This window comes from Zootoca vivipara, chromosome 1 (genome assembly GCF_963506605.1).
Source record: "Zootoca vivipara chromosome 1, rZooViv1.1, whole genome shotgun sequence".
In the NCBI taxonomy this organism is placed as follows: Eukaryota; Metazoa; Chordata; class Lepidosauria; order Squamata; family Lacertidae; genus Zootoca; species Zootoca vivipara.
The window spans coordinates 74480540-74505988 of NC_083276.1; the positions used below are offsets into that span (position 1 = coordinate 74480540).

The window sequence follows — 25449 nt, forward strand, 5'->3', positions numbered from 1 at the left end:
GTCCCTTCCACCACTCTTTACTGCCCTGACTGCTGTTACATCAGGGTTGCACTACTCAGTTTTCACACTTCAAAATGGCAAGGACTATATCACCATCTCCAGTTAAGAGATCTTGGTTCAAAATTTAATCTAGAGCTCATGATTATTTCACTCTGTGCCTTAACCAATATAAGATCATTTCAGCAGCCAAGAAAGCAGCAATCTGGAACACAGCAGAAAATGCTGTGCAAATTATGGAGGATTATTTTGCATTTAATAGCGCCTAGAAGGGAATCTCTGGAGAAATGTTCACAGGCCAAGTACCCCCAAAAGGCATTTAGTCATATGTAATTCTTCAATAACATTTTTGTTAAAGGTAAAGGTAAAGGGACCCCTGACCATTAGGTCCAGTCGTGACCCACTCTGGGGTTGCGGTGCTCATCTCGCTTTTTTGGCCGAGAGAACAGGCATACAGCTTCTGGGTCATGTGGCCAGCATGACAGCCGCTTCTGGCGAACCAGAGCAGCACACGGAAATGCTGTTTACCTTCCCGCCAGAGCGGTGCCTATTTATATACTTGCACTTGGACATGTTTTCAAACTGCTAGGTTGGCAGGAGCTGGGACCGAGCAACAGGAGCTGACCCCGTTGCGGGGATTCGAACCGCCGACCTTCTGTTTGGCAAGCCCTAGGCTCTGTGGTTTAACCCACAATGTCACCCGCGTCCCATTTGTTAAAATTTCTTTGGGTCTAATGCAATTGAGAAAACACATTATTTCTGAATGGCTACTGTATTTCCTGTGCAGCCCTTTCTGAACTGTTATATAAATTTCCATCCCTACACCAGCTTTCACCTCCTACTGTATGAGTCACTCCCTACTAGGCTCCAAAGTAAAGTCAAGAAAGTCAGAAAGGGCAGCAGTTCACTGTGACTGAACAATATATGAAGTTGAGACACTGCTTAAGTTTAAAAGGCTGTTTGCTCTATTGGTCCCAAAGAGAGACACAGGGTCCAGTGTAAGGAAGATTGCTTGAAAAAGCTATTCACTAAACCCTATGGAACAGAGTATGTTAAATACATAAAGAATTGGATGTTGGTTTTCCTTTTTAAGAATTTTCCTATGAAGTGAGGGTGGAGAGGAATGCACTGAAGGACTGAATATATTTATGCACTGGGTTTGTTCTTTTATCCTAATCAGACAACAAAGCAATCCATTTGTTTTCTTCAGCTCCTGCAGTTTCCTAAATCAGTAGTAGCTAACCATTATCAGGCTGTGGGCTGCACTGACCAATGGTCAACACCCAGGGGGGCAACGTGTCCGATTGATTTTTTATAGAGTCAAATTCTGGGGAATCTTTGGGTGAGGTCACAAAGGTCTTTTGCCATGAGAGAATCAGAGTGGAAAGAGCAGTCAGCAGCTTTAAAAGAATTAATGAAACTTTTCTTTTTCTGAGTGGGGGTGGGAATTGGAAGCCACAACAATATCCAGCTTCATAGCATAGCAGCAGGAGATTCACAAGAACAGTAATTAAAAACAAAATAAAAAAACACTGTTGATTTTATTTTTTTAAATGACAAATTTTGGGTGTGCAAAAACCCCTCTTGAGGAGTTGTATGAGTCATATGTGCTAGCCCTTGTCCTAAATTTATCCTTTAACCTAGCACTACCCTTGAGGGTGTATATTAACAATGACCCTGACACCTTGTTTGTGACCTGCTGCAACCAGAGTGGTATGCATTCATTTGTTAGGAGTGCTGGATAAAGAACATTCTGTCCCACTCTGATCTATTGTCAAGTACACAGGAAACAAATTGGTGCTGATACTAATAGTACTGTAGTGAGTTACTTACTCTGGGGAAGATTCTGGAGTTAAATTTGACATCTCTTCTGGCGTCGGTACTATATATACATACACAGACAGAGAGAAAGCATAAGAGGGAGGAGGAGGAGAAAAAGGAAATGCTTATTAAATAACACCTCCCTTTCCCAATTCAAAGTCAATAACATAAATGTGGAATCAAAGTTCATCCAGAATATATCTCAAGCACTTCATTGTTTTAATATCAAATAACTGTTATTGCTTTAATATCAAATAATTGACCCACACTGCTCCTAGATCCACATGTACCTAACTTGAACACTTATATACTGAGATTTCATAGTTTGGCCTGGGTTCTTAAACTGTATTTATTCAACTTAAAATTGATGACTGTTGTGAAAGTAATTTGCAACATAATTGTATCATAATTGTATCTTCCTGATTTTTACTAGTAGCATTAAAATAGTTATACAAGTTCTATAACCCACAGAAAACTAAAAACTGGTATGCTGCACACTTAGCCCCACAACACCCTGATTATGTGCAAAGTCCATAGATGGAATATTATTGCCCTTTCCCCTTGAAACAGAGAATAAGAAAGCTGTCATATACTACAGCAGACATTTCAGCAAAGATACAAATGAGCTGGAATGCTGAGCTGTGGAAATTTCCTATTTGCATATTTTAACCAACCTTGAATTAGGAAAGAAAAGAGATTTCCAGTAGCAGACAGGAATGTATGTGCATAAAGCAGTAATTGTGCCTTATGTAACCTTTATTAACATGAGTCCTCATGGAGTTCCTCTCCATCTAAAAAAAAACAATGCTGGGGCATTGGCACATCAGTGAAGACAGCACCTTGCACAGAACTCAGATCATTTGTGTCTTCATTACTTGCTCTGACATGAAAGGAAGCTGAAGAAGGGAACTTTGTAAAGCACATTGTGTGGTTCATGGAGCTGGGTTAATGTAATTTTGCCATATCGTTGATACTACAAATACAAAATACTGAAAAGACTATGGGCCTCAATGATTCAGCAAAATGGGTTGTTACAGAGGGAGTGGCTCTATGCTTTTCAGAGATGAGAATTTTCATTTAATGCTGTGTCATGAGGAACATGCAAGAGCTTCAGTTAATCATGCTTTGTACACACAATTCTATATAATGCTGGCCTATTAGGCGGTTCCCTGTAATGAATACTGGGAGGGAGGGCTGTCTCCTTAGAAACAGATATCAATGAGGACAATTGATAAATGCTGCACAGGGCAAAGTTGTAACAGCAATTGTGCAAAAACCCACTAATCATGTAATAGGGTATAAATAAAGTCAGCCTGGAGCTATATTCTGCATACATCAGTTCCTCCATGAAGGGTGTCAGTTCTTTAATAAACCATCTTATCTCTGTGGACCATACAGCATCTTTGTTCACTTGTCTGTATCTGTAGGTCTGTCTCCTGAACCCTAGCCATCACATCAATAAATTAAAAGTGCTCAACTTTCCAAGAAAACGTGTAGTGGCTGCCTTAATCTTGAATACATATGGAAATGCAATATGATAGGTGTTTCTTGAAGATCTGGGCCTATGAAGGGGGTGGGAATCATGTCATGAAATAACTATAGATGCAACCAATTGTTTTCTATGGGTTTTCCTTGTAATCTTAGTATAAAAACTGGTACTTTTGCCATGTTCAGGTAGTCTTCTGGGAGAGAGAGATGTATGATTAAAGACATATTTCCTAATGATGATGCATGTGAGAAGAGGTCTTCTGTAAAAATAATAATTATATAATAAAATTCCATAGGTGTACTCCCTTAAGTCAATGGTGCTTCGCAGCTTGTGGACCTTGGTAAGTAATTACTGACAACACTATATGATGGGAGTTGTAGCCCTGACAAACCTCTGCATTACACTTAGTTCTTGCTTCTCAGTGGGCTCCATCTGCCATCAAGCATTACAAACAGTATTATGAGTTGCAGAAGCCTAACTAGTTTTTCCTGCTGAGAAAATTTAAAATTGGTTTTTCAAGCTCAGGGTCAGGGAAAAATACATTTAGATGTATTCAAGTCTCCAGGGCCAGATGAACTACATCCAAGAGTATTAAAAGAACTGGCAGAGGTGATTTCAGAACCACTAGCAATAATATTTGAAAATTCCTAGAGAACAGGCAAAGTCCCAGCAGACTGGAGGAGGGCAAATGTTGTCCCTATTTTCAAAAAGGGGGAAAGAGAGGACCCAAACAATTACCGCCCAGTCAGCCTGACATCAATTCCAGGAAAGATTCTAGAGCAGATCATTAAGCGAACAGTCTGTGAGCACCTAGAAAGAAACTCTGTGATCACTAAAAGTCAGCATGGGTTTCTGAAAAATAAGTCATGTCAGACTAATCTGATCTCATTTTTTGACAGAATTACAAGCCTGGTAGATGAAGGGATATAGTATATCTTGATTTCAGCAAGGCCTTTGACAAGGTGCCCCATGATATTCTTGTAAAGAAGCTGGTAAAATGTGGGCTAGACAATGCTACCATTCAGTGGATTTGTAACTGGCTGACTGACCGAACCCAAAGGGTGCTCATCAATGGCTCCTCCTCATCCTAGAGAGTAGTGGCTAGTGGGGTGCCACAGGGTTCTGTCTTGGGCCCAGTCTTGTTCAACATCTTTATCAATAACTTGGATGATGGGCTTGAGGACATCCTGAGCAAGTTTGCAGATGACACCAAATTGGGAGGGGGTGGCTAATACCCCAGAGGACAGAATCACACTTCAGAATGACCTTAACAGATTAGACAACTGGGCCAAAGCAAACAAGATGAATTTTAACAAGGAGAAATGTAAAGTACTACACTTGGGCAAAATAAAAATAAAAATGAAAGGCACAAATACAGGATGGGAGACACCTGGCTTGAGAGCAGTACATGTGAAAAGGATCTAGGAGTCCTGGTAGACCACAAACTTGACATGAGTCAACAGTGTGATGCAGCAGCTAAAAAAGCCAATGCAATTCCATGCTGCATCAATAGGAGTATAGCGTCTAGATCAAGGGAAGTAATAGTACCACTGTATTCTGCTCTGGTCAGACCTCACCTGGAGTACTGTGTCCAGTTCTGGGCACCACAGTTCAAGAAGGATACTGACAAGCTGGAACGTGTCCAGAGGAGGGCAACCAAAATGGTCAAAGGCCTGGAAACGATGCCTTATGAGGAACGGCTTAGGGAGCTGGGTATGTTTAGCCTGGAGAAGAAAAGGTTAAGGGGTGATAGCCATGTTCAAATATATAAAAGGATGTCATATAGAGGAGGGTTAAGGTTGTTTTCTGCTGCTCCAGAGAAGCGGACACAGAGCAATGGATTCAAACTACAAGAAAGAAGATTCCACCTAAACATTATGAAGAACTTCCTGACAGTAAGAGCTGTTTGACAGTGGAATTTGCTGCTAAGAAGTATGGTGGAGTCTCCTTCTTTGGAGGTCTTTAAGCAGAGTCTTGACAGCCATATGTCAAGAATGCTTTGATGGTGTTTCCTGCTTGGCAGGGGGTTGGACTGGAGCAAGACTGGAGACCTTGTGGTCTCTTCCAACTCTATGATTCTATGAAAAAAGGGGGAATGGAGTTCATATGGTAATTGACACACACTGGAAGAATTGCAAGGTGTTCATTGTTTGGTTAACAACAGTGAAACAGCAACTTTCAAATTTCCTTTGATACTCTCTATCTTTGCTATCTACTAACCAACCACTCTTTACACTGATATGTACTTTGACCTGCCAACCTAACACTGCTGCATTTTGATATCAGATGTACCTTGCAATTTCCTGCGATGGAAGCGTGGAGATCCCAGGAAGCTGTTCTTGATCGAGTTGAGCCGTGTTCTCCAGGGCATTCCTCCAATGCTGGGGCTGGATGGTGGCGTAGGGTTGGGTGTGCCTGCTGGGCTCTCCTTTGGCGTATGGACAGGTGTCCCCTTAGGGGTAGGGAGGGGACTGCCCCTTGGAGAGGGGTGAGGGGTGACCTGTATGATGGGGATAGATTTGGTGCTTGGGTCAGTACTAGAAGGGAGCAATCTAACAGGAGACATAGGGTTGGTTTGCACGGTAGGAACAGCCAGCTGTGGGCTAAACCCAGGAGCAGGTGGACGACCCTGAGTGTTCTGTGCAGGAGCATTTGGGGAAGGAGGGACTGTAGCATTGCCAGAGGGCAGGGGATTGGATTTGGTAGACTGGAGTGGTTTTTCAGCCAATCTGTTCTTGGATGGCAAAGTCTGTGTCTTTGGATTGGGTTGAAGTGCTGGCTTTGGCTGGAGAACATGTCCGGGCCTGGAAGCATTCCTACAAGCATCGGAGTCCAGGGAGACTTGGGGGCGGGGGGTGAAAGGGAGGTCAGGAGTCTGAGGGGGGATGAAAAATTTTCTGATAGGCTACAAGATACACAGAGAGAAAGTACCCATGCATTTCAAGAAAAGCAAAACGCACACACACATACGCACAAAGTGGGTGAATAGAGAAATAAAGCCCATTTGAGTTGCGGTTGTGAGCCACATCACAAGGAGATCAGAGTTATGGAGGTGAGGGTGAAGGAGGTGGGGGTTAGGGAATTGCAAAGAAACAAAAAACAAACACAAACAAAAAACAAAAAGACATGCAGTTAGCTGGGAACACAGCATAGTCAACAACAGCAGCAGTGGCGGTAGTGAAAACAACAGTTTTGTCACAAGCTTCATCATATTAACCCACCATGTGTCAGCAAATAAAAAAACCACAGAGCAAAAACTAGCATGAAGGAAAAGAAAATAAGAAACTAAAAGGGTGGGTGAGGGAGGGGAAGCAGCAAGAGAGAGCGAGAGAGAAAAGGCCGTACCCCTAAGCTGTTCTGACTGTCTCACAGATAGAGATAGAGAAGAACAGAGCCGAAGGGAGGTGAGGAAGGGGAAGGAAGCATCATTCAAGCCACAAGAGAACCTGACATGTAAGCATGTAAGGTTGGGTGTGCCCTCTCTCCCAGCTCAAAACATCTACTACAATCAAAAACAGCAAGGAAATGCAAATCACAATAACATGTGTGCAGCAGGTAATGATAGAAGCACACAGATTACTACACACATCAACTCTCCTCAGTCAAAGCACAGGTTTCAATAACATGGAGAGAGGGTGTGAGTGAGGCTGAGGAGGGGGAAAGCTTCTATCATTTCATCACCATTCCTCTCCTGGCCTTCCACCCAGAGGGACCCAGTTTTCTCTGCCAGGCTTTCCTGTATGAAATCTTAAGAGCTCATAGAACCATGGGCCAGTTTGGGCTTCAAATCTTAAGAGATCGTGGAACTATGACCACTTTAGGGTTTAAGTAAAATACCCCAAGGGTCACCAAAGAAGGTTTGCTTTCTAAGTGCCCCTATTGCATCTAAGTCCTCCCGTCATCAGATAGTCATATACTTTTAAAAAACAAAAGAGAAAAATATTCCTCAGTTTTTATGACACAGTACCAGAATTCCATTCTGTGACTGATCATTGTGTTTTATGCAGTAAACCCCACCCCCAACACACAATTCATAATCAGCCATAAATGAAGTCAGAAAAGGGGATTATGTTGTTTTGTATAACAACAACAAAACTTAACTAGCAAGTGTTAGATACAAGAACAGTCCAAGAAAAACTTTAAAATAGAAATTCAACACACTCAGGAAACAAAATGCAAAAAAGAATACTGTTAGAATAAAAATATTTTTTAAAAAAATGCAGAACATATTCCTTTCATAGAGCATGGATTAGAAAAAAGTAACAATAAAATTGTATTTACTGTTCATTTGTGAATGAGTGCAAGCCCATTAAAAGAGTCACAAATGTGTAACAATATATTGCCCTGTAGTTTGGCCAATTAACTCATATAAGAAGTGAAAATTCCATAAAACTGTGATAATTGCATATAACTGTATGTAAAAACAGAAGCTGAATTGACTAAGAACAGAAGAAGTGTACATGAACTGGTTCCCTGCCTGCATCATGTGTGTGTGTGTGTGAGAGAGAGAGAGAGAGAGAGAGAGAGAGAGAGAATGTGTGCACAACTCTTTGTGTAACAGAGGGTGGGAGAACGTGTGTATGCCTGTAGGTGTAGTGAGGATAGATGCTGTTTGTGTGTGTTTTGTATGGTGGTGAGTGTGTATGTGTGGAATGTATGTCTGTGGTGTGTGCATGTAGAAATATGCATTGGCTACACCCATTATTGGCATGCATCCCTTGGAGAAGAACCTGACTTTCAGCACTACCCTTGAGCCAACATTATTTTAGCCACCCGTGAGTTAAAACATATATTTAGACAAGCTACTGCCTGTTTTTTTTTTTAAAGAATCAATTGAGTTTTGGCATGCCCAAGGACTAACAAAAAGGGGCCTGTTCAAGCAGACTCTCTAAAGACTGCACAATTTCTTACTTCTTCAGAATGATTCTCTTTCTGCCCCTCAAATCCAAATGACTTTCAGCTTCCTTACTGGAACATCCTAATCCAACTCTGTTTGATTCTTGTTCAGTCTAGAGTTCATTGTTTTTCCAGCTTTCTTCAGCTGTGCTATTCAATCCCAAAGTAGCTCTAGCTGTTATGGTTCAGTGCCTCACCATGGGCTTGCAATAAGCAGCAGATGTTTTCCTCATCGTATGATAAACTCTCTTAACAGGGTTATATACGTTGGCATCGTGTTAGGCAACAAGGATACCTTAGGTGGCAATGATGCCAGAAGCACAGGCAGCCCTGCAGAAGGACCCTATCCCAACATTCACAAACAGCAAGCTGTGCTTTATAGCTGCCCCACATCCCGAGCTAACAAAACCACCCTTCAAAATGGGGAAAGAGATATTAGATGTCACCGAGCTCACATGAGAGAGTAGTTATAAACCATGACCCCAAAATAACCCCACTTACCCTTGGACTGCTGAGCGGGCTGGTCGACAGGCCAGAGGAAGCTCCACTGATTGAGCGAGACCTGAGTAAACACAACAGGAAGACAAGGCCCTGAGAAACCCCTGTCAAAAGACACACCACCCTGCTGTACCAGCCACCACCATATTAAACCTCTGCATTAAGTTGTGGCTCACATTTCTAACAAAAAACTGCATATATAGCCAACATTTGTTTTCAAAGGGCAGATGTACATGAAGCTGCCCATCCCTTTGTTCATCAGTTGCACGTTTTATAAGTCTAGTTACAGGTAGGTAGCCGTGTTGGTCTGAGTCGAAGCAAAATAAAAAAATTCCTTCAGTAGCACCTTAAAGACCAACTAAGTTTATATTTTGGTATGAGCTTTCGTGTGCATGGTATCTGAAGAAGTGTGCATGCACACGAAAGCTCATACCAAAATATAAACTTAGTTGGTCTTTAAGGTGCTACTGAAGGAACGTTTTATAAGAATATTTTTCTGTGTGCATCTGGAAATGCCTCCCTTATAAGATCCCCATCCTATCCTCCATGATCTCACTATGATCTCTGTCGTAAATATCAGGTAAAAAGAGAAATGTCTGGCAAGGAAGGAAATAGGCTGCACTGCTGCAGCTGTTTTTACTATGGCAGACCAACCAGTATATAAATCGCCTATCCTCCTGTTGGTTGAGAACATCATCATTTTGAAATCAGATAGATCTTTCTTAACCTTCCATTTAGGAAATATTTCCCCCCCACTGACTAGCAAGGTATTTCATATGAAATCATTGGCCCATATGTTTACAGGCACAAGACTACTTCCAAAGGCCTCAGGCCCTCGCTATCACCATTCATCAAAATGATTATGCATAGGTAAGTGGCTCAGAAACAGCATGGAATTCACATGGCCGAATACAGAAGCAAAGGAGCTCCTTGTTAATCCCAGTTACCAATGCTAACACACATTACCAAGGATATTTTCACATCTCCGGTTATGTCTAATGTCTGTGAGAAACCTACATTGGCTATAAACAATGCACATTCAAAATTTCCTACTCTTTCATTTCCACATCAGCACCATTGATCCATAGCACAAATCAAAAGCATGTTCAACAGCCCCATATGTAAAAAATGTTAAAGAAATTGCCAGCTTATGTTGGTATTTCTTGAAATCTTTGGCTTGACCTTCCTCATGTCTGCTTGAACCATGGTCTTTAAAAAGGATGATACAACAATGGAAGCAAGCCCAGTCAACAAAAAAATATGCAATATATCACTTAGTCCTGATCTGTATGTCACTATATTGCAACCTTACGGTGGGTGGGTGGGTGGGGGAGACTGGTTTCAATAAAACAAATTAACAAATGTATAGATTTCTCAAAGAGAGCATTTTGATTCTGCTCATACAACTAGATCTATGACATGCAAGTTTAAGGTAAGAGATATATAATGGATGTATATAATGTACATCTGTATAGCTCATCAACAGGGAATGTTGGCTCAGAAAGAGCTTTTAAGCTCCCCACCCTGTGTGTGCTTAATGTGTAATGATTTAAGCTGCTGGCTGACAAGCACATAAGGCTGAAATTGTTCAAGTTAAATGTGTGCAAGTTGCAAGTTGCCCATAGATACATATATAACTAGCATCAGATAGCAGGTCTACCATTTCTCATAAATCTGGTGACTGAGAAATAAGGCATGGGTACTGGGTCTACCAAGCTGAGTAGTCCTAGCCTCTACCCTGCTATTGCGTCTCAATGGGCAGATTTGCTAGCCATCAAAAGGTACACCTGGTGTCCAGATGACATCTTCTCACCCTTGACTGAAACCCTGTTCTTTCCCTGGCCTTTAATTAACTGCCGAAACTCTCCATTCTTGCCTTTTGTTGCTTCAATTTCACAGCTCCCTTGCATCTCCCTAAAAAATAGCATGCCAGGAAACTGCACTGCACAGTTGTTATTTGTCACCCCAACGCTCCCTTCCCCCCTGTTGTTATATTGTTATAACAACACTGAACTAAGCCATGTCCTCTCAGCCAGTACCCGCCCCCCCTGCAATACAGGTTTAATATGGGTGGACTTTATCTGTACTGGCAGGGTTATTAAAAATGTGTAAAGCCCTGGGTATGTGTGGGTTACATTTTAGGGTATGAAATAAGTCCTTAGTGAGAAAGATGCTTCCTTTTTTGGGGGTAGACACACTACCGCCCAGATAAAAGTGAATCAGGAAGTTGCTCCTACAACCAGTGGGCGTGTCATTCTAGGCTTTTGTGTAATTGGCTAGCTCTGCTGTCCTAAATGAACCATGACTTCATTTGTTAACAAACAACCCTATAAAGCAGGCACCGGCTTGCTTTGCAAATGGGCAGAAATCGGGTCCTCCCTCAAAGAGGACACGTGTTGCGGTGAGACCTAGAAAACGACCACCTATGTTGTGGGTGGGTAAGATTGGTCAGCCACAACACCCGATTGGTAGGTCCCTCGATGTTGGGGTTCAATCTGGCCAATGGGCACAGTCCAAACGGATCGAAGGACCTATATATTTGCATGCACGTGACCCAGAGCTTCCTCTTTTGGTGCATGCATTCGGAACACCCGCCCACCTCTCCCTATTTTTAGGGCTTGTTGCGCTTGATCTTGCTATGCCGTCATGTGTCGTCTGTCGTTGGGACAGGGGCACGGCAGGAATTTCCCCCACTTGGCTGATTGGCTGGTGCCATTTGGGTTTCACCTGCCATGTAGCAAATTGTTACAACTTGTAAGGTTGCGGATAGGCTCTGGTTGAGGTGATAGGGATGGGGGAATGCTCTCGCCATCCCTATGTGAAGGGTATTCCGTTAAAGGAATCCAGGAACTCAATGGATAGCCTGTTCCTGGCTTTCCGCTTATCCAGGTGTTCACCCTAGGCTGACCTATGCTGGTGCCCTGGGTCAGTGCTACCTGCAACGGTGCAGGGAGCTAGTCGAACCAGAGCCTATGCAACCACTCACTTTCTGTAATCAATAAAGTTGTGGCCTAAATTCTGCCAAAAAACCAAACCAAAATTGGAGTCAAGTGTGAATTTCTTTAGGGGGGAGGTCTCTGGGTCTGAACACGCAATTGGTGCCGACACATTTTGCTTCCTGTCTCAGGCTCTACGATGGCTAGAGAAGGATTTTGTTTTTTAAAAACAAACAAACCCGAAAGCTGATAATCTGGGAGTTATGGTCCAGCCCTCTACACCTATGATGGGAGGCAGCAAATGTCAGCCCACTAGCTGTGTTTTCCTCATTGCCATGGCAGCAGGGATGCCTTCCTGAATTATCACGAGAACAAGGATCACACACAATTTAGGGAGCACTTTTAAAAGACTGGGGAGTTGCTGGCCAAGGATGATCCTCCCTTGGGTTCCAGAGGGAGTGTTGTAGATGTCCCCTCTCTTTAAAACCCCTCCTTCTCAAGGCTGCTTATTTGTTGGAAGGCCCTGAGGCCTGCATTCCTCACTCCACCAGTGTGGGAGATAGTGGGGATCAGCACAAGAAAGAATGAAACAAAGGCACGTGGAGCAGAGAGGGATAGAGATACATAGTGAGGGGAGAGTTATATGCTATGCTATTTATCATCCAGGAAATTGGCTGCAGGCCTTTGGTGAATAAACTACAGTTTTATTAATCTAGTTTTTAAACCCTGCAGCTATAAAGAAAATGTTACACTTAAATACGTCAAAGCTTGTTTATAAAGAATAACCTCCAAACTGAACCGAGAAGCATCCTTGTAGCTCAATGCCTTAAAGGAAATGAAAATAAGAAGTGGGGTTTTGTAGGTCTTACACTCCTGTCAGTATCCCTTTTGCAGGTTAAGAAAACAGAGCACCCTAGCAGCATTATTTAAAATTTCTGAAGGATGGTTCTTTGGTGCTGTTCTTCACCCATCAGCCATCAGAAAGAAACCAGGGGTCAGCTTCTTCTCATGAAACTGGCCCAGAGCACTGCTGAGTTGAAAGAGCACTGAGAATTCAGACTGAAGCAAAGACAGAGATCATGTGCTGGTTAGCAATATGGATTCTCCTTTTGGGGAAGCTCCATAGACATTATCACCAGCATGCGTAACCTGAGTAGTCACACTGGGAGGACAAAAAAAGGAATTGTGACACCTTACTTTGCTGAAAGGGTCTTTTATCTATGGATTTGAACCACAATTATTTAACAGGAAACATCCATTTGCATATAACCTTCACAGAATCTCTGGAGGAATTAAGGTGAGTCTTGTCTCTCATTATTCTGGTCGGGTAAATTTCTTACAATTGGTCATACTTTGAGGTATCTTCCTTCTAGCGTTGAACATATTTTAGACACTCCTCTCCACCCCTAATGAGTGACACAGTGTGTAGTGAACATTTTATTACCATGAGTTTGTAAGAGCAGTATTGCTGAGAAATGCTAGAAGGTCATCATGAGGCAATCCTGGCTCCATCTGGAAGCCAGAGAAGGTGCAGCTGCAAGGAGTTTGTCCTCCCCCCCCCATGCCCCCTCCCATGAATGAACAGCCTGCTCCAACTGCCAGGAACTCAGGGCTGCAGAATCGAAAAGAGCCACTCTGCCCTCTTCCACCAGTCAAGGCAACCCTTGCCTCCCAGGAAGACTGTACAGGCAGGGAAGAGACCAGCCTGATCCCATACATTGGCCAACGAGAGAGCAGCTGCTCCAAAGTTTGCTTCCCTCTTTCCTTCCCATCTCTTTTTTCTTTTATGTCTATATGATTGAAACCTGTGGACAGGGACTACATTATCTTTTCAGGCTCTAAACAACAACAACAAGAAGAAGAAAAACTCTGAATATGTGTCTGATAGAAATTATACCAGAATATCTGAAACATGTCTGATCCTTATCCTGCTTCACAGTAAAACTATTTTAGACACTGGAAACATTTTTCACACCTGTAAAGGGAAAGGCCATAGAAAGACCATGAAGCATCCTCTTCATCAGCCTGCCACATTCCCGTGTCTCCCCCCACAAAAAAATAATAATTAAAAAAAAGCAAATGACCTTCAGAGGTTTTTTTTTTTTGCTTAAGGAAGTGGATGGTTGGGATCTTTCTGATTCTATAATCTGCCGTTCCCCAGGAAAGCAACACAACATGTCAGAAGCATGAGTACCCACTCAACAGGAATAAAAAAAGGACAGATATGAGAGAGAGAGGTGTGTCTGGTGCCTTTTGCCCCCAGACAGGGCTCTTGTGCATTTGACGCAGCTTAATAAATAGAAATTCAACAGGAAAAGCATTTCCTATTTTGTATCTCCGTGCCAGAAAAAATAGCACCTGACAAATTTGTGCTACTTTTTGTTGTTCTTGCATTTGTTAGAGGCAGAAAGGCCATGCCACAGCAGATTGCAGAAATTACCGTATACTCAGGAATATGAGTAGGTTATGCTTGTGGATGTAGCATGAAGATGGGGTTTGAGAATTCTACAGTGTCAGGAGTTTCCATTCAGACTGGGGGCCCTTTCATGTACATTTTAACAGCGCCTCTGGGCTCTTTTAAAATTCTGAAAGTTGTCTGCTCAGTTTCATCATAGGGGATCAGTAGTCATGTTCCAAGTTGTGGAAAAATATAAAATGCTAGGAGTTTTCAGCAGGAGGTGAGAGGGGTGTCAGCATCCATGCCTTCTAGTGCTTGTTTAAGTAAAGGCCGGTGAGAGGGTGACTCAGATAAAAGAATGGGACGGTATATATTTCACTACAGGACCATCTTTATGGATGTTTCACATTCTAAAATTTTGCATGTGCACACGCATACATACACACATACAATATTCATGCCAGTGGGGTTTTGTGTCATTTGGTATAGCACTCCTTTTCTTCAGAAGGTGCTTAGATATTGGAAGCAGAGTCAGGATGATTAGACAACAGTGGAAGCAATGCATCCACAGAGACATATCGGTTTTGCTGTCACTGTAACTAAATAGGTGACAGAAAATTCGCCACCATGGAATCTTGAAGCCAACTGAGCCGACCAAACACCTGCTCTGAAACTGCAGCAGCTCCTTCTATCAAGCCCCACATTTCACCTGTAACAGCCGTTATTTAAGCACATCCCATACCATGAAGACGATAAGGAGCTGCATATGAACTGGGGCCAGTTTGTTGATTAAATAATTTTATATCCCTCCCTTCCTCCAATATGGTGCACAGGGCAGCTTACAACAACCATGTAGGCCATTCTGAGGCTGCAGGACCTTTTACCCAACCACGAAGGATGGCTGCACTTAGAAAAAAACACACCTGTGTGTAAGTTCAATACATCCTAATGGAGACAAGAAGGAACTGTTGCTATTGTGGTTAGCGCCTAATGCGGACTTTTCTGCCCAGCTGCTTGTTGTAGTTATGTAAGTGTGAGCACTGGAGATAGCAGCAAGAGATGGAGGCAGTTGGCTCCACTCCCTGCTGGCTCACTTTGAGTCTCCGTTGATACAGCACAGAAAACAGGATGGCCCAGCACCAACACTGCTTATGACCATGGCTATAAAGGTCTTGCTTTGCAGCTCGACTGCCAGCGGACAGTTCAGATGCTACTGGATTACAAATACCATCAGTCTCTCTCTCTCTCTCTCTCTCTCTCTCTCTCTCTCTCTCTCTCTCTCTCTCACACACACACACACACACACACACACACACACGTTGCCCTACAAGACATACATTACATTGTAGCATATGCCCTCAGTGTAAGGATGAGGTAGTTTTCTCAGTGGGCCAAGCAAGACATTTTTTTTTTAAAAAAAATGTAAAAGCAGCTGGGGGGGGGGTTTGAGGTTAATTCCTTCCTCCTGCACTATTTTCCTGATCTAAGTTGCTCCCTCCAAAGATACTATATGTTTTCTGAGGAGGAAATATAGGTTCCTATAAGGTACAGTGGTGTATTTGTAAGTGTCCCCCCACTGGACAAATAGCAGCTGGGAGGATTTTAACTGGGAAGATGATAGGAGGAAAAAAGGTCAACTGCTCTTCCCCACCACAGTGACATTGATTTGGTTCAGCTCCCTTCCCCAAGCTGGTTTTAATATTTACCTTTTCAAAAACAAATGTAAAAGAATTTTTTTTTATAGGAGATCTGATCACAGTTGCCAAGGTGTCATATTGAGATTTGCCCTCACTATGTGCTAGGCCTCTAAGATGCATGTGAAGTCAGGGCAAGCGTTTTCTCCCCCTCACTAACAAACACACACACAAACATTGTTGTATAAAAATGTTTCCTCCTGTAAGTCCCCCCCCCCCCGTAACACAGTTTCATGATAAATAATATTTATACGGTGATCATTAAAAGAAACTTCTCTACCCAGAAGAAAACAACAGGTCCCACAACAGGTATAATCCAAAACTGGAGCTTACCCCAATGCGTCAGCACTTGTCATCCTTGGCAGTGGGGAATAAATAGAGGAGAAGGAGAGAGAAAGAAAGGGACGTGGAAGCAGGTGGAGAAAAGAGTAGGAAAAGCAGAGTGAAATACTGTTCAGAGAACTACATGGTCATAATTATTGCCACAGGCATCTGCTGCTGATGGAAGCACCAGTGGGGAATACGTATGGAAAGGGGGAGGTTTTCATTTCCTAGACAAATATTTCCATATAGCTCATAATCATAGAAGAAGTTTGCATCTGGGATTACGGGGGCAGACACATCAAGTGTAAAGGTGAATAATAAAACATTGCTTTGCCCACCCTGATTAAGCTAGTCTGTAGAGTTAGCAGTCCAGATCATAGCTGCCAAGTTATCCCTTTTTTAAAGGGATTTTCCCTTATGCTGAATAGGCTTCCTCGTGAGAAAAGGGAAAACTTGGCAGCTATGGTCCAGATCTGATTTACAGTTGTTTTTATTTATGGCAAATAACCAGATTTTACACAGTGGGCCGTACTGAAAAGGATGTGGATCTTCCTCCATTTTGCTCATGTAACATTCTCCTGCCCAGTAATGATCAGCTAGGAATCTCCTTTTCCACTGTGTATATCTATACTTTATATGTACTGTTAAATGCACTGATAATTAAGACCAATATTTCTGAGTGCCCGGGTGAACAAAGCTACAGGTGAAGGATGCAACTTACTGGGAGTTTCTCCTGTTAAGAGTTCTGCTGAAATGTATAAAAACATATATGTATTGCCTTTGACTGCTATTCATCTGAGAAAGACTCATGTAGAAATCCTGAGTAGGTTGTGTCCAAAGTTGCAACTCTACTTTAATTCTGGCTGAAAAGACCTTCAACTTTTTCCAAAATAGATAAAAATCTATTTTTATTAAATTAAAATTAAAATCAGGGGTTCTCTGCCTAAAAACGGTGGAAAATAAATGCACAATATAAAATAAATGCAGCCTTAAGCACAAACTATTAAAGAGATGTTAACTGTTTCTCTGTCCTACTACAAATTATATCACTGCTAATTTACATTTCTACCCTGGTTTTCATTTTAATGTTGCTCAAGTCATATCACACTTGTGATGGGCAAGCAGAAATCTGTAGATGTATCGAGGAGTAAACTTGCATGATTATTATTCATTTTTTCCTCATATCCCAATTTTGTCTCCCTCTTCCCAACTTCTGTAGAGATCATTTTAAAAAGATTTCATTTAAGTCTTAATCTCCTTTTAAACCAGGTACTGTGCATTGTTGGTTGGTTGCTTACCCCACCAACCAAGTTATCTAACTTTCTCTAGGAGGCTGTCATAGAAACAAAAGAGCCTGTTGGTTAAGCAAATCTCAAACAACATCCCAATTTGCTATGGGAAACTTTAAAGGACTCGAGTGCAAAACACTAGATACACCAAAGAATGGCCTTTCCTTATGTTTCTGAAGTATATTTCCCAAGTTTGCTCAGCATTGAGACTGTGCAACATGGAAGCTGTAAAGAAATACGATGTCTTAGACAACAATTAAAAAATGTCCCTTCCAACTCCACAATTCTACCTAATTGTATGATAACATGTTGATTGCCATAGGGTATTGAAACTACTTTCTCTTTCTGCTTTAGGAGACTCATCTCCACAGCAAGCCTCTTCTGTTCTGGCAGTGGAAATTTACTGCCCTATCCTAACATGCACTATTGAGCCATAAGCAGCTTAGAAGACACATAGAAGGTGAAATTGCTCTCCCTCAAGCTGATCTGTCTTCTGCTTCCGAAATAGAGTCTGATAAAGCATCCAGTGAACTGTCTTGTCTTATTTTATGGGATCAGCCTCAGTTTTTTCGAGGCCTAGGGATGTGGACAAGATGCTTGCCTACTTGCTTACTATTTACTCTCTTGACCCTTGCTCATCATGACTGATTAAAGCTAGCCATGCAGGATTAACCAGGTGGATCCAGGGATTGGTAAATGCATCACTTTGAGAAACTGCATTTCGCTGTGTAAACACTTCTGAAAAACCCGTACCGGGATCCAGAGGTTTATCCCAACTACCACCTGTTTACTAATACTCCTTTTGGGGGCAGTGTGCTTGAGAAGGTGGTGGTTGCTCACCTACAGGTGCACTCTTGGAGGAAACTGATTATCTGCACCTATTTCAATCTGAATTCAGACCAGAATTGGCCGTGATCACTCTGATGGATGACTTCTAGCAGAGAAACACAGGGAGTGCAACCCAGTTTATCTTGTTGGATCTCTCAGTAGCTTTTGATACTGTTGACCACAGTATTCTCCTGGATCATCTCCATGGGCTGGTAGGAGGAAGCACTTTATTATGGTGGATCAGCTCTTAACTGCAGAGATAGTTCCAGTGAGTAGCATTGGAGCACTGTGCCTTGGTTTAATGTTTAATTATATTTTTGTATGTGCTGGAAGTCACCAAAGCAATCTGATGGATAATTAATAATAATAATATAACCCCACTCTCCAATTCCTATGGGCTGTTCTGGTGGTTCTCCCTCCCCCCAACAATTTGGGGGGAGTGCAGGGGAAATCACTTCTGCACAAGCAGAAGTCCTTGTGCAGAGCTTCTGCTGACAGAGTTCCTTAGGTGAATCCCACCCGATGTCCCCAGTACTATTTAACAACCATATGCAGCCACTTGGAGCAGCCATTAGGAGATTTGAGCAAATATTCATCAATATGCAGATGACACAGAGCTCTGTTTCTCTGCAACATCTGGGTCAGGCAAGGCTGTGAATTTCCTGAGCCAGTGTCTGGCCACAGTAATGGAATAAACTGAGAATGATTCCTGGGAAGACAGAAACCCTATAGATAGGTCTTTCTCATGGTCAAGAAATTAGACGTCTGCTTCTTCGGGATGTGTTTGCATTTCCTCCACCAGAGTAGGTTCATAGTATCCTAGATTCATCTTTGTCAGTAGAGACCCAAGTGACTACTGTGGCACATAGTGTTCACTACCAACTTTGGTTGGTGTGACAGATATGCCCATTCCTGGGCAGCGATAGTGGTCCACGGTGTAACATGCTGTTTGAGGTGCTGCTCTTAAACTTGCTTTGGAAGCTGCAGCTTGTGCAGAATATTGCGGCTGGAGTACTGATTGTCTAGGTATGTACACCAGTGCTTGAAGATCTAAACCAGGTGGCTATCTACTATCGAGCTGAATTCAATGTTTTATTATTGACATGTAAAGCCCTAAACAACTTGGGACCAGTATACCTAGATGACCACCTCCCCTGCTATTGGCCAAATCATCCTTTACAATAACCAGGCCCTGTTCACTGTAGGATGGCCAGTGGATCGTCAGCTGGAAACCATTTGGAAACAGGCCTCTTCAGTTATATAGCACTAACCCTCTGCCCCCCACAAGAGAGATAGGAGAGCTCAATCTCAGTTGTCTACTCAGGTGTATTTGGATGCTTGAGAGCGTTATCCTCTTCAGTAGCTGACTTGCTGTTTAAATGATTGTCTTATTAACAATGCATTCATTGCAATTTGTTGTATTTAGCTGTGTTTTGAATTCCTAATTTTTGTAAACCACTTAGGGATTTTGCCAAAAATGTAAAATAAATAAAACGCTCAACGCTCCGCCATTTCATAAATGATATTGCCATTTGGATATATGTCCTTTCAATCAGATTTGAGGTGTTACTAGAAGGTCCATCAGATACATATTTCTAACTTATTTACACCCATACACATTATTCTTTGTGTATCCCTTATAGTCCTTGGATACCTTCCATCTTTGTGAAGTTCTGGTGAATATTACTGATGTAGAGAAGGAATATTTTAAACTTAAAAATCCACATTTTCATATATAAAAGGCCACATTTTGTTGCCAGATTTAGCAGTGTATATATTTTTACAGTTGATGTTCCCAAGTACATTATCTGGTTATCTGGATGTGCATGTAAATCAACATGTAAGTGCCTGCACATAACACATACACAAATGCTGAGAAAGTAAACAGAAATTGTGTGTGTGTTTGTGTGTGTGTGTGTTTATATCAATGTGGACACATAAATGTTATTAATCTTTAGTTTTCCCAGAAAGGGAAAGGCACTTAGGATTTTAACAATGAGCATGGACATCACATTGACAATGGGGAAAGAAAGTAGGGAAATGAGGTTATTTAAACAAAAATAATAATCCCAGAACACAATAAACCCAGCAGCGCAGACATGTGCATTTCCTACAGTACTGAAGCATGTGAACTACAGAGCTGCAGCAACCCGGATGTAGAAGAAGCACTGAGGGACAGGGCAACAGATGAGAGACAGAAAGAAAGAAAGAAAGAAAGAAAGAAAGAAAGAGAAAGACTAGAATAGGAGAGAGAGAGAGAGAGAAATGGAGGGAGAGAGGGAGGGAAAGGAACAGTGGCCTCAGCTACCAAGACAACTGTGTGCATCTAGAGGGGCAGGATCCTTAAAGATGCAGTATTCCTTTTAAAATAAACCAAGAGTGAGAGAAATGTTAAGACATTGACCAGGCACCATTTCAAATGTGTGATTTGTTATCCCAACAAGGAAATATTTTGATGGGGTTTTCTTTGTTGCACTTCTTTTCTCCTCCTGCACTTGGAACTATATTTTCTCATCTTCCCATAACCCTTTCCTCAGTGTACATAAAAAAAAGACATAACCCATAAAATTTTAGAAATCCCCCTTTCCCCTTTGTGGCTCACACATGCCCCTCCCCTCCATTTTCTGCATTCTTTTGTAGATCAGAAAACTGCCACTTTGGGTCAGAGTTAAGAGTGTGCTGTTTGTAATCGTAACTAATTTCTGCAATGCCTTTCAAATCATAATTATTTCTATAGATGGGAGTACAATGCCCATACATTCTTCTTATACAAAAGGCTATGGAACATGGTAGATCTTTTCTGTGGATTTGTATTTGCTAAACTAATCTTACAAATGGTTTAACTTCAAAGTGTGATGCTGCATATCCTACTTCAATGAACTTTTCTAAGCAATAGTTGAGACTTGTGGTGAGTTGTGATCTGTTTATGAATTGAGCCATTCCCAAAAATTGTTCAACTCATGCATACCCACTGTAAAAGTCCATTTGTATTGACTTCAAGATGTGAAATGGAGCCTACGTTTGTCAGTTCTTCCAGGAAGGACCAGAACTGGAAATGTTACTCCTGTCACTAATAAAATATTGATGCATTTATAGAGGCCTCCTCCTCCTAAGCATTCCATGTGCTTCACAAACACTGCCTCAACAATGCTCAACATATAAAATAGGCCAGCATTACACTTCCCCTGTTACAGAACCAGTCCAAAACTAAGAGAGGCTGCTGCAGCAGAGTGAGACTTGTCTGTTTTTCAAAACAAAAGAAAAAACATCAGTGCAGGCACCCATTCTGGGGAAATGGTAAGTTGGCTGAGACTTGTGTAACTACAGGAGAAAAAAGGTTAAGGTGGGTTGAATGATAGTGGGAAGATCTAGTAAAACACTTTTTTTTCCTCTTAAGGGAAATGCATCAAAAGCCACTGTAGTGATAAGGAAGGGGGAAATGGCCAAGGCTGGGCTATCGTCCTGATCTGTCTGGCAATAACTTTGACAGGGCTAACAAGATGTGGTTAGGTTTTCAGAACCCTATCCCACAACCGTCACTCCAGGCTGAGATTTGTATCAAGGCTCTGGCTCCCGCAACAGAGCATGGGGACTCCCTGACGAGCACTGCACAAGACAGCAGCTCATTATTTCCCCCCAGCTTGTGAACTTTTTATGAGTTCCTGGCAGCTTGGCTTCAATGCTCTCTTCCTGCAGGCCCTCATAAAAATGAGTGCCTTGTATGCTGCGCCAGAATCAGACCATCCATCTGCTGACAGGCAGAGTTCCCTCTATCTGCAGCTTTTAAATGAGAAACCTGCAGGTCCTTTAAAAAAGTTTATTTAGTGGACTTTCTTGGCCTACAAAAGCAGTTTCTAGACTTTTGAGCCAAGGTTCGCAAAAGCTCAGTTCAAGAGCCCAGTTTCAATATTATGAATACCAGCTCAAGTGCAGTGGCTAAGCAACTGAGGGCTCATCCACAATTCCACTTGCCCCATGCTTAGAAAGCACAGGTCCAAGTAGTCCCCCCCCCTCTGCTTCTTTCCCAGGAAAACCTGCTCTTTAGCTTTAAATCAGAACGAACAACAATCCATGGAAAATCCAACAGCTGTTTGCTCTTATTCAGTGCTAAAGAGTGGTTTTCCCCAGGGGAAAAGCAGTGGGACAACAGTGGATAAACAAAAGTGTGGATAACACTAGGAAGCCACCAGTTCAAATCTTGCCACTGCAATGTACTCACTAGTCAGATCAGAACCAGTGGGGGTGGGGTGGATAGAGTGTTGGACTAGAACCTGGAAGCCCTGGGTTCAAATTTTCACTAAACTGGGAAGCCAGTCTCTCAATCTAATTTACCTCATAGGGGATTATGTGGATTAAACAGGAAAGAACCACATATGAGGAAAGGTGGGATATAATTGTATATATAAATAACAACTCTCTTCTGCTCTTAGCTCCCCAACTACAAAAATGGATATAGTGAGTTACCTAACAGGGCAACTGTAATGATTACAGTGGTACCTCGACTTACGAACGACTCGAGAACCAAATTTTTTGACTTACGAATGGGGGTAATGGCCATGTGCTTACGAATGTCTCGACATCTGAAAAAAACCCGCGGCGGTTTTAGATAGGGATTTTCCGACTTACGAATTTTTAGATAGGGTTGCTTCGACTTATGAATTTTTTCGTTTTCAATGCATTCCTATGGGAAATCGCGTTTCCAATGGTGTTTTTCTACTTACGAATTTTTCGACTTACAAAGGTGCCTTCGCAGAGGGAAGAAAAGTACGGTATATGGAGGAAGAGATGGCTTCATCCCGGGGTCTTTGAGAGATGGAGGAACCCTGGCTTGCCACCACCTTCCTCACTTTAACTCTCCTGTAAACTAGTTACTGACTCATGGTCACAGAACACACTAGTGCAACCCCAACCCAGTGCCCTCCAGATGTTATTGGACTACAACGCCCATCATCCCTTGTCAGCATGGTCAGTAGTCAGGGATAGTCCGGCATCTGGAAGGTGCCAGGCTGGGGAAGGCTGGAATAGTGTGCCGATGTGGAAGAAAACTAGCTATTGGTCCACCCCAAACTGGGTCTCTTTCTCTCAAGTGCAAGCAAATTTTCCCCAGTGAGAAGGTAAGTACTGCATCTTTAAGGAATAGCAGTGAGGTAAAGGAGAGGAACAGATTGTTGGTGTTTATACCTTTCTTCTTTGTTGAATTTGGGATTGGCGTCACAGATATCCAGGCTTTTACTGAACATTGTTTTACTATGGCAGGAACAAAGTGAGAAAACAGAGTTACTAATGTGGACATTCATATGAGATTTGCCTGATGCAGTCCCTGAGACCCACCCACCCAAAGTTACCCCACCCATTTTGAAGAAATGCTCTGGAACAGGGATCAGAACTGTGTTCATTTACCAATTGGGTGCCTTGCCCCGGAAAGGCACCAAATTTATGGGTGTGCTCAAATTAGATTTGACTTATACTACACCAGGCATCCCCAAACTTCAGCCCTCCAGATGTTTTGGGCTACAGTTCCCATCATCCCTGACCACTGGTCCTGTTAGCTAGGGATCATGGGAGTTGTAGGCCAAAACATCTGGAGGGCTGCAGTTTGGGGATGCCTGTACTACACCATTGAAGTAAGTGGGGAGACTTGATACTGATTTTGATGATGAAGGCTCAAGCCACAACTCTCAAGTTGGTCATGGTGGCATGAGGCAAGATTCATTTTATACAAACCATGTCTCTAAAACTTCTTGCACATGCCTTCCCCAAACCCAAGTTAGCCAATGAGGAAATGCTGACCCAAAGTAGAATCATATTCATCACAGAGATTTGTGAGACATGTCAGAATTCAGCCGAGGCCACCAATATTAAACATGGTCTGAAGAATGCAGATTCAGTTAAGTGGTTCAAAATGGCCTCTGCTATACATACCTTGTTCCCACAAGTCCCCCCCCCCACCCCCAATGGCCTCATCTGCAAACAAAGGTCTAAAGGACAGGTCTGGCCTATGGACAGTTGATCTGGAGGATACCAGACCCAAATGAAAGTTGTCATTCAAGATAATCAGTGTAAAGTACCCACAAGAAAAAGCACACCAGTTTGTTGATGGAACCAACTCTCTCAGCTCCCCTTCCCGTTCTTAATCTGCTCCCTGTACTTCATTCTGTTTGCTTTAAGAGAAGCCCAAAAGCCTATGGCACCCATCTTTGGAGGGAGAAAAAAAAGAACCTGTTGCAGGAAAATGCACCATGAACGTGGCAGCTGCTATGGCATTGATGTATCTTGGGGGAGATGAAAGGCTGAGTTTATAAATATGATGAAGAACGATGTACTAAAGTCCCCAGAATAGAAAGACTAAAAGGAAATGATGTTTACAGTAACCAAAACAGCAAATGGAGGAAGCAGGATTTTCAGTAGAGAAATGTTAAAAACCAAGTTGGTTTTAGGATATTCAGCCCTGCATTTTATCTCTTCCCTCAGTAATAGTGAACAGGGAGGGAAGAGGCAGGGAATATATAAAGAGCCAGATACACTGGGAAAAAATGTAAAGCACTGAAGAAGCTAAGTAACACTTTCCCCTCACATTAGGGTTGGCAACTAGCGGGGTTACAATAGGCCAGTCAAACCAGCACAACAGATACCTGTGCACTTTTGAGTCTCAGGCAGCCAGGAAGACAATGCATGGCAACAAAACATTTCAAGCACAGACAGACAGAAAGCAATTGAAGGTAGAGTTATGCTGGTAGATAGCTCCTTCATCCCACCCCTTGGCAGGCTTCACATATTATTAAATATTCTCCACAAATATGTCAAAGAAAAGGTAGAGGTTCTTTCCAAAGCCCATTAATATTTCTCCTTTCAGCTGCATTAACTATGAACCCCAACTCTTATTTCCCCCCAAAACCCATGCCAAGATTTTGTGTGGTTTTGTGCCACAAACCTTGGGTTTTGTACCACCACCTGCAGTGTATTGACACATCAAAGGATCCTAGGTAAGGATGCTGAGAATTATCTGCTATAAATCCTGTTAGAACCACAATTTCCAAACTGTTTTAGGAAAGGGAATTAGTGCTGGACCACTTATGCCTTGAGAATGTTGTTCTTCAGGGCAGATGGAACTCTAACAAAAATTGCCTTTCAAATGCTACTTGGAGCATAATACTATGCTGGAAGCCTTACAAAGTTTGCCTCTTGGTTGGATGTACTTGGGTTTTATTACTGATGGTACTGACAGTCTTCCTGTCAGATGGTCACCATCTCCAAACACCTTTGTTGTTAATGAACAGTC

The 25449-nt window shown here is 42.3% G+C and overlaps 1 protein-coding gene across 1 annotated transcript in view; it reads right to left on the reverse strand.

Annotated features, from left to right (window-relative positions):
- BRSK2 (BR serine/threonine kinase 2) overlaps positions 1–25449 on the reverse strand; it is a 383428-nt gene that overhangs the window by 32161 nt on the left and 325818 nt on the right. Inside the window, exons 13-17 of the mRNA XM_060279665.1 lie at positions 23352–23417; positions 16063–16086; positions 8705–8765; positions 5600–6212; positions 1831–1879 (exon numbers count right to left, since the gene is read on the reverse strand). Coding sequence (XP_060135648.1) covers positions 1831–1879; positions 5600–6212; positions 8705–8765; positions 16063–16086; positions 23352–23417 — 813 coding nt within the window. The remainder of the gene's footprint in view (positions 1–1830; positions 1880–5599; positions 6213–8704; positions 8766–16062; positions 16087–23351; positions 23418–25449) is intronic.